Source organism: Nerophis ophidion, linkage group LG02 (genome assembly GCF_033978795.1).
Source record: "Nerophis ophidion isolate RoL-2023_Sa linkage group LG02, RoL_Noph_v1.0, whole genome shotgun sequence".
Classification (NCBI taxonomy): Eukaryota; Metazoa; Chordata; class Actinopteri; order Syngnathiformes; family Syngnathidae; genus Nerophis; species Nerophis ophidion.
Genome location: NC_084612.1, coordinates 64116011 through 64134040, shown reverse-complemented (window position 1 = coordinate 64134040; position 18030 = coordinate 64116011). Strand labels below are relative to the sequence as shown.

The following is an 18030-nucleotide window of genomic DNA, read 5'->3' as shown; positions in this document are numbered from 1 at the left end:
ATTTGTGATTTAGGGCTATATAAATAAACATTGATTGATTGATTGATATTAACTCATAACATTCTTGCTGTTGGAATTATTACAAACACATATGTTTTGTTGTCTATAAAACTGTTTATTTTGGGGGAAAACCGTCAATCCATCTATCCATTTTTCTACCGCTTGTCCCTTACGGAGTCAGGCGGTTTCATGTGTATATTTTGAATTACACCTTAAAAATTTAAATCAAATAAAAATAAGTGTGACGGGTGCAATGGATGCCAAGTGGGTGGAAGTACCCTATAAATGAATGAGGATGTTGTATTCATGATTCTAACCTTTATCTCAGTTAATACCCACGATTTAAACAGATCATCATAGTACAAATCAATGTCTGAATACTTAATTGTTATGTTTAACCAATTTATTTTGTTTTTGGTAATGTACACGATCACTATACATCGTGGATGTCACCCAGAGCCGCGAAATTTGCTCAAACTATACTCTTCTTGTTTTTCTTCTACAGTTGTGTTCATTAAATATAATGACTACAAATATACCACATATGTACACATTTATTTTTTTAATACAAGGATAAAACATTTAAGGTTGTGATATTGCGCCGTCCTATGAAAAAGGGGGGTTGGTGTCTTGTGACCTGGCAACCCGGGCAATTGTCCAACGCTACTATGCTAGCGGCAAGTGGATAACACTCCGCACTGTAGTTAGCTTCATTCTTACGTATTTTCGTCGCTGACGAGCTTCAAACTCAGAAATATGGCAGGAAAGAGAGCGTTGGTCATCTTGGCAAAGGGTGCAGAGGAGATGGAGACTGTCATTTCGGTGGACATCATGCGAAGAGCTGGGGTTTGTTGCTTTCTGCCACTGTGCTAACATGCTAATCACACGACGCTCTAAATAGTATTTTGTTTAGATTTTTGTATGCGGTGTTTACATGAACTATGCGCGGCAACAACACCGAGATTAGTGTTATAAACAGTGCTAAGAAAGAATAAGCATATTCGGATCCTATAAACAGAAACCGTCAAACTAAAAGTCAAAGTTCAAAGACACTAGGTTTTCAAAATAAAAGTTTCGTGTTTTCTGTGACGTGTTAGATTGGATCCGTTTATTTCAAAGGGGACAATGCCATCCATCCATCCATTTTTTCTACCGGTTGCCCCATTGCAATTTCATAAGTGAAGTGAATTATATTTATATAGCGCTTTTCTCTAGTGCAGGGGTCGGCAACCAGCGGCTCTTTAATCACTCTGGTGTGGCTCAGCTGTATACTTGCCGACTTTCCCGAATTTACCGGGAGATTTCTGACCTCAGTGCCATTCCCTAAAATTGCCTAGGGCAGGCATTAGAGATGCGCGGATAGGCAATTATATCATCCGCTAGCGGGGTTTAGTGCTAGCGGGGTGTATAATATAGTCAGGAAGAGTCATGGATGAAAAGGATCCTATAATGTAGCCTGGATGAGTTAGGGTTGCATGGGATTCTGGGTATTTCTTATGTTGTGTTACAGTGCGGATGTTTTCCCGAAATGTGTTTGTCATTCTTGTTTGGTGTGGGTTTACAGTGTGGCGCGTATTTGTAACAGTGTTAAAGTTGTTTAAACTGGCACCCTCAGTGTGACCTGTATGGCTGTTGAACAAGAATGCCTTGCAGTCAGATACGTGCATCAGCTGTAGTCACATACAACACGTGACTTGACTGGTAAGCTGGTTGTACAAGTTGTGGAGGACTCTAAAGACAGTGCCATCCAAGCACGCCCGCATTATTGTTGTTTGGGTAGTACTCAGCAGACGACCGAGGGAATAGTCACTCTGTAACCCGCGAGTCTCCCGGACAAATCGTGAGGATTTGTATGCGTGATGCTAATAAGGGGCATCCGTAAAAAACTCACTGGCCGCACTAACATCAAATCTTCATATTTAATTACGGGCCGCGTGTCTGAGACCCCTGGTTAATACATAGCACAAAGCAAAAAAAAAACTTTATATACAGTGATATATCATTATAAATTTCAAGAGTCTTGTGGCTCCTATTATTTTCTTTATTTTGTGAAAATGGCTCTTTGAGTGGTAAAGGTTGCCGACCCCTGCTCTAGTGACTCAAAGCGCTTTACATAGTGAAACCCAATATCTAAGTTCCATTTAAACCAGTGTGGGTGGCATTGGGGGCAGGTGGGTAAAGTGTCTTGCCCAAGGACACAACGGCAGTAACTAGGATGGCGGAAGCAGGGATCGAACCTGGAACCCTCAAGTTGCTGGCACGGCCACTCTACCAATCGAGCTGTACCGCTATAACACACATGACTTCCCATATCTTATGATTTCATAATACGCATGGTTAAAAAAGCCAGAATTATCCAGAAGGCTAGTGTTCATCTGGCCGTGATGTAAAAAAAGGCAGTAAAATTACAATTTAAAAGGCCCTGCGATAAGGGTGGCGACTTGTCCAGGGTGTACGCCGCCTTCTGCCCGATTGTAGCCGAGATAGGCTCCAGCGCCCCCCGCGACCCCGAAGGGAATAAGCGGTAGTAAATGGATGGATAGAAGAAAACATTTAAAAAAGCACACAATACTTACACGATATGTTTTAAAAAATACAACATGGGCTTCACAGTGGAAGAGGGGTTATTGCTTCTGCCTCACAATACGAAGGTCCTGCAGTCCTGGGTTCAAATCCAGGCTCGGGATCTTTCTGTGTGGAGTTTGCATGTTCTCCCCCGTGAATGCGTGGGTTCCCTCCGGGTACTCCGGCTTCCTCCCACTTCCAAAGACATGCACCTGGGGATAGGTTGATTGGCAACACTAAATTGGCCCTAGTGTGTGAATGTGAGTGTGAATGTTGTCTGTCTATCTGTGTTGGCCCTGCGATGAGGTGGCGACTTGTCCAGGGTGTACCCCACCTATCGCCCGATTGTAGCTGAGATAGGCGCCAGCGCCCCCCGCAACCCCGAAAGGGAATAAGCGGTAGAAAATGGATGGATGGAACATCACAACATAACATTTATATTAGCATCATATTCCGGCTCATCTTTCTTTTAGTGTTGGCAGCTGTAGGCGTTGATAAGCCACCCACCCATCCATCCATCCATCCATTTCCTAACGCTTATTCCCTTCGGGGTCGCGGGAGGTTGCTGGAGCCTATCTCAGCTTTTTAATCCGGCGGAAGTCGGGGTACACGCTGGACAAGGAGCCATCTTATCGCAGGGCCAACACATATAGACAGACAACATTCACACACTGGGGTCAATTTAGTGTTGTCAATCAACCTATCCCCAAGTGCATGTTTTTGGAGGTGGGAGGAAGCGGGAGTACCCGGAGGGAACCCACGCAGTCACGGGGAGAACATGCAAACGCCACACAGAAAGATCCCGAGGCCGGGATTGAACCCAGGCCTACTCGAGATCTTTGTATTGTGAGGCAGATGCACTAACCCCTCTACCACCGTGCTGCCCTTGATATGCCACATTTTCCATTTTTGTGAAGGCCTTGTATGTAAGTTGTGACCAGTTTAACCTCCTCAGGTACTGAGTCCCACACATTTGTGCTCCTTACTGACCAGGCTGACTTACTGAAAGTGCTCCTGCGCAGAGGAATAGAACAGTCACCTCTCTGACAGTGTGTATATGTGTGTTATGCCATTGTTTACAAATTTGGTAAATAAATAACCCAAAAATGTATATTTTGTTGTTTCCACTCGAACATGCAGATTGCAGTGACGGTGGCAGGGCTGACTGGGAAGGATCCTGTCCAGTGCAGCAGGAACGTCGTCATCTGTCCCGACGCAAGCTTGGAGGATGCAAGCAAACAGGTAAGACTTGACAATAAACGCTCTCAACTGCAAATAATCTATCTTTCATGCTGTGTTTTAGGGCCCGTATGATGTGGTGGTCCTTCCTGGGGGTTTGCCAGGGGCCACAAACTTGGCAGAGGTAAGACATCCATGCATCTACATTTATATTGTTACTATTAAGTGACTTGTGTTCTGCAATACTTTGCTATTAGTTTTTATCTGTCAAAACTTGATAGCTATGCACCTTCATTTTTAAAAAAATAAGAAAATAATCTCATGTTTTTTGTCTTAAGTTTAAAGGGAACCAATGACGATTTTAATCTACTTTTAAAACACTTCCTTGTGGTCTCAATAATATATTTTGGATTAGTTTTGGTTTATATTTTGCTCCACCGTCAGTCTTATCGCCCGTTTTTTGAGTCTGTCTACAAGATATTTGTTTTAGGAGGCGTTCCCAAGATGTAACTAAAAACACTCCTCACTCTCTTAAATTATCATAATTTATCTTTTTAGAATGTACACTTTTTAAATGTATAACTTGAGGTCATTACATGCTATGTTTTTCCAGACACACTCAAAAATAAACTTAATACATGTTATATAGATTCACCCGGTCACAACATTAATAAAAAAAACAGCTTTAATCAGCATTAATGTCACGGCATTGTTAGTGTTATCATGCGCCTGCCAAGATTAAATTAAAATATGATATTATACCTTTTTTTGTGTTTCTTCACAGCCTAAAGCAGAGGGGGCAGAGTGCTTTATTATGTGTCCAAATAACACCGCAACATAGCCAAACTCCGATAGGAGGCGTTCAAAACAATGTGCAAGCTCACACCCCAAAATGGTGAACCTTATAATTTGATGCTTTAGCATTGTTTAACACACGGAATTAATAAAGTCTATCGTATCTTGACCCTATCCCATTCAACATTGTAACATGTCAAAAAATACAACATCCAGGATAGGTCCCCTTTAAAGTTTAAAATTAACCTTCACAGGGGCTTAGTCAGTTCTTTTTGAGGGTGCGCATGCACTTTATTAATAGCAAATACTGAGCATCCGCATATGAGCTTTCGCTGTAATAGGCACCTTGCCTCAATAGATCTTCAGATGTCTCGTTATTTTCTACTAGGTAACTGTAATCATTTTTTACCTGTATTTTTAGGTGAGCATCTTTTTCATATGTCCCAATATTTCATTAAAATTCAAGGATATTCTATTCTCAAATCAAAACTTTATTTCTATAGCATTTGACATACACAGGCGAGAGGCAAACACAAAGTACTGTACAAAAAATAAAGAGAAGAAAACACACTCACACACATATACACACACACACACACACGCACACACAGTACTATTGTCAATAACAAAGCAAAAACAAAACATGGCAGGACACTGAGGATTTGAAGAAAAACACAACTTATGAGGCGTCCACACTTAATAATTTGTACAATTAACCCCATCTTAATAGTATAAATGATATCATAAAATATATGAAAAATGTAAATAATATAAATATTACATTAATAAATTAATAAAAACATAACATGAAGAGAATAATATTAGTAATGTTAATAGTTAGAATAGAAAAACAACACAAAACAATAAAAAAACAAAAGCGCTTTAGATGATGGGTAAAAAGCCTGATTAAAAAAGTGTGTCTTTAGCCTTTTTGAAATAATTTAAGGCTGTCTGGCAAGCTTGTCCACAGATGGGGGCCATAGTGACTAAATGCCGCCTCACCGTGGGTCTTTGTTCTGGTATTTGGGAAAGCTAATAGGTCAGACAGATAAGAAGGTACAAGTGTGACGTTTGCTAGGCATAGTGATGCCGGATTTGTTCTTCCGTGGATGCGTTCGGGCAAGAACACAGCGAATGGTAAGAAATATAGATTTATTTAACTAAGAACAAAAACACTGGTGCTAGGCAAAAAAGGCAAACAAAAGGCGCGAGCATGGGAGCTAGGGAAACAAACAGAAACACTTACATTTGGCACAAAGGCACAAAAAGGGAAAACATAAACAACTAGCATGACAGCTAGGGATAAATAAGGCGTAGCGCGAAAGCTAGCGAGTATAAACATTGACAGCAGTCGTCACTTGTTGCATGAAAGCAAATTAAGATCCGAGAGTGAATGAACAGAAAGGGCTGGCTCAAATAAGAATGGTGATTAGCAAAACAGGTGTGCGTCTGGAAACCACGGCAGGTGAAAATAATTTGTTACTATAGAAACCGACTAAAACAGGAACTAGGGACATCAAACAACAGAATATGTTACAAAACTGGAACAAAACAAGATTATGGAATAATCCAGGTAGCGGATCATAACAACAAGGCCATTAAGAGATTTAAAAACTAATAATATAACTTTAAAATCAACACTGAAGCGGACAAGGAGCCAGTGCAAAGACTTTAACACTGGTGTAATGTGCTCCCGCCCTCTAGTCCTCATCAGCATATGTGCAGCTATGGTTTGTAATAATTGTAGACTTCTGATATTCTTGTTGGGAAGACCAATAGTCTCAACAACCAAGAAATAAAAGCATGCATTAGCACCTCCTTGTTGGCCTGAGAGAGAAACGGGTGGATTCTGGCTATGATCTTAAGATGATAAAAACATATTTTAGTAAAATGTTTAATAATATTTGGGGTAAAAGTCAACTCTGAGTCAATCACGCCCGGATTTTTTTTTCTGATTTAAGTGAGGGTTTTTTTTTTTAAACGAAAATCTCAGGAATTTATACTATTATATTTCAGCGGGTGGCTTGTTTGCATGCTGGTTGGACTGTCATTCACCTTATATACTTCTTTAAATTATTTTTTTACCATTTTATTTAGCCAAGTGTCCTACATTTAGATCCACTAGCTCGTCGGCTATTTTTCCACAATCATGTTGTGTTGATGATCACGTCTCAAAGCTTTTCTTTAGCTTGTGGAAATGATACATGTATCTACACCACGCCACTGCGCTTCTGAAAAATACCCTGGTGGTTTGCTGGAACCTTTTTGTATCAAAATGGGAAACCTTTTAATTTTTTTAATGTAAAAAAAATAAAAGTTTCTGAAAAATAGTTCCTGAGTGAAAAGGGGCTTTTAAGGTAGTCCTTAAAGTTACTACTCATCTGTCTGTCTCTTGGAGTCATCAACCGGTCTTTGGCGCTACCTAGTGGGCTTAAGTCATAGCTGCAGTTTCCAATGGTTTGATTTGATTTTTGTTTTTTTTAAGGATCCCTATTAGCTGGTTGCCACAACAACCCACTAGTCTTCCTGGGGTCCACAAACTCAATACAATCACAAGTAAAAACATTAAAAAATATATCATTATAACTGCACAAATACAGAAACAAATAAAAACATCAATAAGAAAACAAGCAAATAATTTACAGTCACAGAATAATTATTACCATATAAATATAACTGCAAAATACAAAACCGAACAAAAATCATCAATAAGCAAACTAATTTACAGACTCAGATAAAATATTACTTTCCTTTTCAAAACCTTTACTTTCAATGCCGGTGAGAATTTGAGGCTGGTTATTCCAGAGCGATACATTTCTATAAAAAAATGGGGTTTTCTGTCGTTTTCAAACATGATCTCCATCCTTGCTGAAGTGTTGTCTCACCTCCCCTTCCAAAGTTCAGTAAACTAGCTTTGATTGGCACACACTGATAGCGGCATCCATCCATCCATCCATTTTCTACCGCTTATTCCCTTTTTGGGGTCGCGGGGGGCGCTGGCGCCTGTAAATAGCAAAATGGCATCATTCCAACTTGCTCATTAATTTGATTCACTAGGACTGCACCATTTTGGAAAAAAAAAACTGCCGTTTTTCTCTCCAAAATTGCGATTTGATTTGTGATTTTTATATTTTATACCTAATGAATACATAAAACTGTGAAAATATCAAGTGAAGGAAGACATTTTACTTTTAGACTGTCAGTCAACATATTCTTGTCTTAAGGTGCCACACATTATCAATATGAAATAATCTACTTTCGAAAATAACCGATAGAAACTGTACAGTGAGGTTAATTTTCAAATTTTGCTGGATGATGTATTGTCCCACAAATTGTCGATAAACTATATTATTGCCAGCATTATTTTGTGAACAAATTAAACACAAATGTAATCATATGTAGCTATAGTAATAATGCAAGTAATCATCTAAATAAACATTTATATTTGCCATTACAGTAGAATAGTTTACCTTTGGACTATAATTGGAAGGTATATAACTTTTCAGTTATCCTAAATAGACAAAAACATAAAATGTACTTATTTCTATAAGCACACATTTAAATTGAATACAAATTGAACTTCTGAAAGTTAATTTTTTTTCCCCCCATTTGGAAAAAACAGGTCGAACGTTGTCTTTTTTTGGTTTTGTTGAAATCACGGCGTTCTAGCTCGTTTGTCCGTGTTGATGGGTTTATATTGGCCCTCCGATTTGAATCTGAAATATTATCACAACAGGACATTTGGCTTTATCATATTTTTTCCTTTAAATTTTCGTTACTTTGTAGAACTTCTCACTAATGAGTCACGAGTATAGGAAGGCTCTCCGCCCACCGAGACCAAGATTTTGAATGATTGCGAAGAGGGCTCACTGTGTTCAGTTAGTTCATTGTTAAATAAAGGTGCTGAGAGTGATGGACAGAGTGAGACCCAAAAACAAACAGACACAGATAGAACAATGAAGACTTTTTCCAAGGTGTTTATTAGCTTTCTGGTTGATTGGCAAACATGTCCGTCAGTCAAATGTTACTGACGGCAATGAAAAAAGAACCTCCGCCTTTTGGGGTGAGGTTATCGCACCAATTAAAACCTTACTGTCAATTAATCGTCCAGCCCTAGAATTCACCAAAATAGACAAACATTTTTAGAAGAAAAACATATTTTACCATATATTACCCGCATCGAACTATAAGCCACAGATATATACGTTGAGAAATTAGTTATTTACACACAACGATTTTGTAAATATTTATTTACATCCCTTAATTGTTTCCAAACTGCCAGCCACATAGCAGTAAAAGGGCTAATCAAACAAAACTGAAGTCGTCATCATGGACCCACTAACAGCGGAAGCTAGTTCTGCAATCAGCTAAACAGACTCAATAAGTCCACGGTGACGTTTTGGTGAATTTGCAAAACTGAAAAAATTCAAAAATAATGCTATTGAAGGTTAATATTACTAACAAAGATACTCGTGAATGTGTTAGCATAGTAGCTAATGCTAACGACACTAGCTTCATTACATCACGAGAGCACATACAGATATGCATATAAACACTCCTACAGACATCACACATGGGACGGTTGAGAAAGTAAAAATTATTTACTATACGGTAAAACTTATTTACGTTGCTAGGGTTGATAATTGAAGAATCCAAAAGGATAGAAACGCTATGGCTGGCTAGAAAACCAGACGACATCTGTACGTCCGGTAGGTTCATAGCCCAGTCTAAACAGCAGGGCAATGCAACACATTCAGTGAGTGAACTCATCCTAAAGATGGCGCCAAGCCACAAACAATAACAGACAGTTTTTTTTTGTATTTACTTCATAGCTGGCTGTCAGTCAAGAAAAATCCGTAAATAAGCAGCACCGTTTGTATAAGCCGCAGTGTTCAAAGCTTAGGGAAAAAATAGCAGCTTATAGTCCAGAATTTACGGTATTTTTTACATTGTATTAAAGTATCAATTCGCCAGCAATTTGCCATTTAAATATTTGCAGAGATATGTTGGGTGGGGAGCAGATGACTGCATCGTCTACTTTACATAATTGGCCATGACGCACCTGCATGTCATTTTTATGGTCGCTGCACATCTGATATTTGCATTTGAAAATATCATACGACTTTAAAATGAATGATAGTCATTGAGCCACACTGGCCATGGCAGCAGAGCCAACTTCCTTTGACCAGTGGGGACGAAGTATCAGCAGTCATGACGACAGGGCTGTCCTTCAGCATGTGTGTTGCAGCTTGTTTATTTAAAAAAAAGAAATCTCAATAAATTAGGGTGCAGGATACTATGAATCCAAATTGCATTTTTTTTTCCTGTTTATCTTTGCGCAGCCCCAGGACACACTTGCAATTTACACAGTATTTTTTAGATTTTTGCTTTGTACAATTTGCATGTGTTCGTGTTGACACCCCACCCCCAAAATCTTAGAACAATGTCATGTCAGTGTCAATTAAAGTGTAAACTTGTGTTGACTTAACTTAGCTATTGCAATCACGCTAGTTAAAAATATAACAATTGACCAAAGAAAGGCTTCCTCTTAAAATAATGCCTTACTTCAAATAAACACCTCACGTACTGTATTTTCCGGACCATAGAGCGCAAGGGATTATAAGGCGCACTGCCGATGAACGGTCTATTTTTGATCTTTTTTCATATATTAGGCGCACCGGATTATAGGGCGATTAAGGAGTCATAATATTAATATCTAAAAAAAATTAAAACACTTTCTTGTGGTCTACATAACATGTAATGGTGGTTATTTGGTCAAAATGTTGCATAGATTGTTTTACAGATCATCTTCAGGCCGCTTCCTGACAGTCTCTTTCGGATGTGCCGTTTTGTGGGCGGTTTTATTTACGTGGCTCACCTTCGGCAGCTTCTTCTCCCCGTCATCTTTGTTGTAGCGGTGTAGCGTGCAAGGACAGGAGTAGTAGAAGTGTCAAAAGATGAAGCTAATTGTTTTAATGACATTCAGACTTAACTTAAATCAATAATGCAGCAGCATCTCCTCATCCGGAAACAACAACACTGGAAATTTGTCCTGTAAAAAACCATCCGACCGGAACTCTAATAACTAAAGTTCCTTGGGTGAATAATGTAAACTCACTAAACCGGTATGTTTTAGCGCTTCATGGCGAGTTTACTGACGCATATAAGTAAGAACTTTTTCACTGCTTTATACTAGAAATGGCAACAGCGGAGGATGAATGTCACATAACAAGAAGATAGAGAAAAAGAAGAAGCTTATCGACTTCGTGGTTTCCACAGACTACAAAGGCGGACTTGCGCAATTTTTCAGGATTCATGCAGATCCCAAATACAGATTAAAAGGTACCAGAAGTTAAAAAAAGGTTATTTTGCATAATATTGCTAAACAAAACACCACAATCTTTCAAGCTGTGCGGCTTCATAGCTTACAAAGTCGTACTAAAACATTTTGATAGATTTTTGAGCACCGTGTGTAATGTTGTATATTTTCAATGGAACATTTAAAATGTTGGTGTTTACTTAAAACTTAATGCCATCATATTGTAGCCGACACTTATTTCTTATGTTTGACTGCCATCTACTGGTCACATTTATCATTACACCATGTAACAAATAAAATAGCTATGAGGTGGGTAAGCTCTACCAAACTTAAGGCACACTTTGGAGTTTCGAGGAAAAAAAAAAAAAATATATATATATATATATATTAACTAGGGGTGTAACGGTACACAAAAATTTCGGTTCGATACGTACCTCGGTTTAAAGGTCACGGTTCGGTTCATTTTCGGTACAGTAAGAAAACAACAAAATATAAATTTTATAGGGAACACTATAATAATTCTGCCCACATTAATCCACATTAAACTGCCTCAAGTTGTTGCTTAGATTAAATAAAATGACAAAACTTTTCTTCTACATATAAAAAGTGCATCTTTAAACATTTTCAAGTCAACTCATCATGCTTAATTTATTACAGCATTTGGGAAGCCTGTAGTTGATTTTTATCATGTAAATGTTATATTTTTATCAACATGTGATTGCAGGGACCCTGCCATTCAAAACTAGGCTGCTACATCACTAATGATTAATGTAACTATATCTGAAAAAAATAGTGCAATAGGAGAGACTATTCATACCTGAACGACCTACTCAGTGGCCTAGTGGTTAGAGTGTCCGCCCTGAGATCGGTAGGCTTGGAGTTCAAACCCCGGCCGAGTCATACCAAAGACTATAAAAAAAAAATGGGGCCCATTGCCTCCCTGCTTGGCACTCAGCATCAAGGGTTGGAATTGGGGGTTAAATCACCATAAATGATTCCCGGGCATGGCACTGCTGCTGCCCACTGTTCCCCTCACTTCCCAGGGGGTGATCAAGGGGATGGGTCAAATGCAGAGGACAATTTTCACCACACCAAGTGGGTGTGTGACAATCATTGGTACTTTAACTTTAACACCATGGAGTTCATGCAGGCTTAATGATGCAGTTAATTACTATATCAACTATCACAGACAGAAACATTTCATTTAACATAATGTCCTTTTTTGCTGCTTAAACACAGCTCAATCAACACTGTCCGTAACACACACACACACACACACACACACACACACACACGCACACTTCAAAATTAGCTAACGTTACGCTAAAAGCTAATTAGCCTTCACCTCAAGCCAGGACTGCGAGCGAGCTGAGCTGCAGTTTGAGTTTCTAGAACATCAACGGGCTCATAGTGATGTTACAAGTAGTTGACTTGGAAGTGTTTAGTATAATTTGGAGAGAGTACGCTGCCTTATGCTCACCTGCTAAACACCTCTCTGCTCGACGCTGAAGCGCTAACTACATGCGCTCTGAATACGCACTGCTGATTGGTTGTTACCGCTCTGAATACGCACTGCTGATTGGCTGTTACCGCTATGGTTGTAACCAATCAGATGGTTGTGTGGGTGGGACAATGCTGGGTGCTGTGTCGGAGACAGATGCAGAAAGCAGAGCAGCTTATTAAGACTTAAGCTTAGGCGGCTACTACACCTCCACATCGAACCGAAACCCCCGTACTGAAACAGTTCAATACAAATACACGTACCGTTACACCCCAATATTAAGTGCGCCTTATAGTCCGGAAAATACGGTACTTTCTGTCACTGAGTAAACCAATGCACATGGACACTTTTTGAAGAAGTATAGTACAGAGTAAGTTCCACAATGCCACATCTTCATGAATACGTTCATAAATACAGCCTTATCGTCCTTTTGGCAGCCCCATATTCCGTGAATGTTTACTGTATATCATGCTTTAATACACTGTGTTCCGCCTGTGACTCACTACATCTTCTCCCTCCGCTCTCTTGCAGTCTCCCGCTGTCAGCGAAGTGCTCAAGGACCAAGATGGCAGGAAAGGCCTTATTGCAGCCATCTGTGCAGGTGCAGTCCACAAAAACAAGCTTGTCGTAGTAACACACTCTCAATAAGACATACTGTATCAAACCAGCAAGTGGTTTCTTACAGTATTTAAAAAAACATGTGCAGTAAATCTGTGGGTTTATTATATCAAATCAGCTGAACACTAGATAGCACTACCACAAAATTCAAAATACTGAAACTATTAAATTCATTAAACTAATTTATGCTGCTTTTGATATCTAAATTGGTAGCATGAAGGTTTGATAAATGGCTGTCCTTAAATTTAATGAGTGTGCTTATCCAGCAGTCCCCTTGTGGTATAAAGGACACAGCAAGGCCATTATGAAAAGTGACTGTCGACCACTATGGCAAATATGATAATATAATATGGCAAAGTGTCCTAGAAAAGACTGAAACACTCGCAGGAATTCACAGTTTAATGAAGCCGCCAGTGAGACGGGCCCCTTGCTGTGTCAATATCTGCCCCTGACTCTTAAAGATTTTGGTGACTTGACTGCATTAAGGACGATGATTTGCATTCCAAAAACATTGATCAGTCCGATAATAAGCGCTTCTCTCATGTCCGACGTCGCCTCGCTCTCTCTCTTCAGCTTCCTCTGCGTGAGGATTAGCTGTAACAGGAGTAGCTCGCAGTCTGCTCTTCTGCCATGTGAAAGTGGGATCTTTAGACTGCATGGGCGCACAGCCAAGGACCTTAATCAATAACTTTCTATTTATTAACACTTTTTTGGATGAGCTTCACTGCAGTGCTCGGCCGTTGCCAAAGTTAATGCAGCATGGAGCAGTGTCTTCAGGCACTCCCTATTCTCCGATTAGAGCCCACCCTCCTGTCTCATTGTGGTGCATTGTCTCCGGGCAGAAACGGTGTTGTTTCTGTGTATTAGAAACCATGATACCGTTTGGAAGGACTTTTTTTAAGAACTGCTTGTGTCATTGTGTATCTTGTAAACTGTGTTGTGTGAATACATTTTGCAACCAGCTGTAAACTTTACATATAAATACAACGGGACCTCCAAACTTGAACCGCATCCGAATACCGCACAAACCATGTTTTGCTTATCGACATATTGGCTAACCGGCATATATTTCCCCCGTTAGCCTACATGTTGATGTGTTATGGACCAGGCTAGCATGCTAAGCATTACACAAGGAGCTAAGCACCAGATCAAGCATTCGTTGCACGAACATACTAGCTTTGTTAGACAAGATCATAGACTGTATTGGACAATATAGTTTACATACGAAATGTCCATTTCCATTTGTTTCAAGTAATAAGAAAACATAAATGCCTTACTTACCTATCAGGGAGGTAATTAGCAAATTTGGCGTCAGAAGAAAAAATATTCTCCGCCTTCAATCGTATCCACCTTTCAAAGGCATCACCAATACAAATCCTCGTTTTGTTCCTGACTTTGTCATGAATAAGTTGAGAATCGTAGCCTTTTAGATTTACTAAGGTCTGACATGTTTAGTAACTTTACCAGTGGCGGTAGCCAAACGAAGGTGACAACCTGGATGTGACACACTCACAGACTTTCTAATTGGTCAAACAGTATAGGGCAGGGCATCGAAATGAAAACAATAACCTGATTTCGGGGCTGTACATCTAATTTTGAAATTAACGTATCCCGGCTGAACTACCGTTATCAGTTATAGAAGTATTCAAAAAGAACATGATTTATTAATGCCTTTTGACATATCCGGGCCATTTAATGATGACTTGACATGAAATTATTACATATGGCTCCTTCAAATAACTATTTGGTTGACTACTTTTTACCTTCGTCATATTACTACTATTACTAGTAACGGTACTGTTACTTGAGTCCAATGTTGGCTACTCTGCCCACCTCAAGTAAACGACTCAATACACTTGAAAATTTAAAATGTTTTAATTATTGCAATTACTATGAAATCACTTTATTCTTGTATTGGGAAAGACTGTTTTGCGACTTGTCCAGTGTGTACTTCCGCCCGAGTGCAGCTGGGTTAGGTTCCAGGCTCCCTGCCCCCGTGACACAGAGTGTGACAAGTAGTAAAAAATGGATGGATGTTTTGAAATCAGAACAAATCAAAAGTTAACCAGATCAATAAGCTAATCCATTAATATTTATACATGTTTTTTTTTGTTTTTGACCCTACAATCTTATTCAATAGATTGTTGTGCAAAGCACCGGACCGAGGTACATAATGCAAATGAGTGACATGTAGGGCTGGACGATACATCGATATACTCGATATATCGCGAGTTTGTCTCTGTGCGATATGGAAAATGACTTTATCGTGATATTCGAGTATACATTCTCACGCAGTTGCTTTTAGCTGAGGGGCATTACACTGCGGGCTCTTCCCACTCTTTGTTGTCTCTCCTTCTCACAGAGACGTAAAACAAGCGCACCTTCTTACGTCACACACGTATGCAACCTCACGGAGCAGAGAGGTAGAGGCATGGTAACATTAGCTGTGATGCTAAAAGAGTGGTGCAAGTGGTAATACTACAGAAAGAAGGTGCGAATCTGGTAACAAATGAAGGAAGAATTAATTCCTAAGAAAAACAGCACGGGGTCCATCGTCTGGCGGTGGTTTGACTTCAAGTGGGAATGTGGCGAACATACAACTGTAATATGTCAAGTATGCGGCAAAAGGGTACAAAATGTAGCAGCTATACTAATGTAGCATAATTTGAAAAGTCACCTGCTAGAGAATGAAGAGTGCTTGAAACCCGCATGTCAACATCTCCGTTTGGTGCCACACCAACAAAATGACTAAGCGACCATTTCCACATGAACACCATATGAAAAAAAATAGTCAACAACAGAAGGAGATAACCCAATGACTAAGCAACAATTTCCACATGAACACTGTATGAAAAAAATAGTCAACAACAGAAGGAGATAACCCCCGCAGGAACCTACCACATAGTGAAGGACATACACTATTTGATTACCTATTATGCAGCTCATTTTTATTTGACATTTATTGAAATATCTTGTGTGACATCATGCACAAAAGTGCACGTTATTTGTTTTAAACTATTTTGGTGGCGTTTTGTACAAAAAGTGCACTTTAATTTAGTATTTTGATATGTCGCCTTAGTGACATCAGGCACAAAAGTGCAATTTATTTGTTTTAAACTATTGTAGTGGCGTTCTGTACAAAAAGTCCACTTTAATTTGGTGTTTTGATATGTCATCTTAGTGACATCATGCACAAAAGTGCACATATAGCTTGTTTTAAAATGTCTCTGACAATTTTGCACTTTCTGTTTTGGAAATGACACGAATGTTTGTGCCACTGCTTAATAACGGTTTAATAAATACATCCATCCATTTTCTACCGCGTGTCCCGTTCAGGTTAGCAGGGGATGCTGGAGCCTATCTCATCCAGTTTTTATAAATTGACTTAGTTGTGATTTCCCTATCTGCATGAAAGTTTAAAATGAGCATATATTAATGCAGTATGAACAATAATGATTTAATGTAGACACATAGAATCATCATACTGGTGTTATTATATGCATCAAGTGTTCATTCAAGGCTAAGGCAAAATATTGAGATATATATCGCGTATCGTGACATGACCTAAAAATATTGAGGCGATATCGCCCAGCCCTAATGACATGTTATTATACAAGTGTTGATACAGCTTTTGTTCCCCTCTGCTGCAGGTCCTACCGTTCTTCTGGCCCACGGGATTGGCTACGGCAGCACAGTGACCTCATATCCTGCTATGAAGGAGAAGATGATGGCTGGAGGTAAGCGAACCAAATTCAGAAAGGATGTGAAAAGACGACTGCGCCATAGTTTTTGTTTCTGTATGACGGGAACGCTTGATCTAAAACAGTTTATTTAAGGAGCAGCAGGTGGCACTGCCAGACAGGTAGATTGTCATGCCACAATGCAGCAGCACACAAGAGATGGAAGCAGTTGCAGGAATTTGGCAGAATGTACTAAAAACTAGGTCATCAGCAGAGGTGTTGGTGTGCACACAGCACAGTGTCGTCCTCATTCAGCCTGTTGCATGGTCCTCGCTGCTAAGTATCGCTTCTTTTTGCCTTTTTTTAGATCACTATAAATATTCAGAGGCTCGAGTGCAGAAGGACGGACATTACATCACCAGCCGTGGGCCCGGAACCACTTTCGAATTTGCCCTGGCGATTGTAGAAGAACTTCTGGGAGCTGAGGTTGCCTCTCAAGTCAAGTCTCCGCTCCTTATGAAAGACTGAATGCAGCCAAGTGACATCCGCCAAGCTCACAGGCCACAACGTTAGGTACACTTGTTTAACTATATCATACAATATATGTAATCGCAAACCTCTGCAATAACAATCCTTGTTAGAAATGTGTTAACCTTCCAGCACATTTACTGTTATGCTTGTAGCTGGCAAACTGCACTGCATCGTTGTGAGATGTGCGATATTTCACCCTCCCTTGTAGCTTATAAGGTCACATTTCTACCCCACTTAAAAACAATTTAAGATGAACACCTTTTGTAAACACACCAAGCTACTTTAAAATATGTCCATGACAAAATTACTTGATTTTAAAGTAGTACCCAAATCAAAGGAGACTGGGGCGAGTGGGAAATTCCCCAAAAATATAGTCATTAAATCAGTTTTTCAATGAGAGGTGCACACTTTAAAACCCCTGCATTGAATGACTCATACTATATCTAATAGAGTGTCTGGAGATGACTACTAGAATCTGACTTGTGGGCGGAGCTTACTTTATTTGCACTTACAATCATTATTGATTGCACAGCATTTCTAAACGAGACTTACTAAACCTGGTGTTAAAGCAGCTTGTTTCATGTTTTTATTCAATATTTTTTGTCTCTGCTCCTTTTTTCATTATTTCCTCATTCATTACTTAGTGTTCCCTTTCTCCCTCTTAGTAGGTGGTCTCGTCTGCACGGCTGCAGAGCCATCGCTACTACATCTGCAATCGTAACTACCACGATATAAGCAGCCGTTTATAGCTGCTCATCGTCTTCAAAATCTATGATTTTTAAGCACAAACATACAAAATTTGGTAAAAAGCTAACAAAACATTACCATGTTTTATTTTAATG

At 39.5% G+C, this 18030-nt stretch overlaps 1 protein-coding gene across 1 annotated transcript; it reads left to right on the top strand.

The window, feature by feature from the left end:
• The first annotated feature begins 639 nt into the window (after positions 1-639).
• park7 (parkinson protein 7) lies at positions 640-17759 on the top strand. The gene is made up of 6 exons (XM_061888427.1): positions 640-846; positions 3706-3807; positions 3869-3928; positions 12891-12960; positions 16628-16714; positions 17025-17759. The coding sequence occupies exons 1-6, from the start codon at positions 757-759 to the stop codon at positions 17183-17185; spliced, it is 570 nt and encodes a 189-aa protein (XP_061744411.1). The 5' UTR covers positions 640-756; the 3' UTR covers positions 17186-17759.
• The last annotated feature ends 271 nt before the right edge of the window (positions 17760-18030 follow it).

Coding starts and splice junctions, on each gene's coding strand:
- park7 (XM_061888427.1), top strand. CDS start 757: ATGGCAGGAAAGAGAGCGTTGGTCATCTTGGCAAAGGGTGCAGAGGAG. Junction 3,808..3,868: donor TGGAGGATGCAAGCAAACAG/GTAAGACTTGAC, acceptor GCTGTGTTTTAG/GGCCCGTATGATGTGGTGGT. Junction 3,929..12,890: donor GGGCCACAAACTTGGCAGAG/GTAAGACATCCA, acceptor GCTCTCTTGCAG/TCTCCCGCTGTCAGCGAAGT.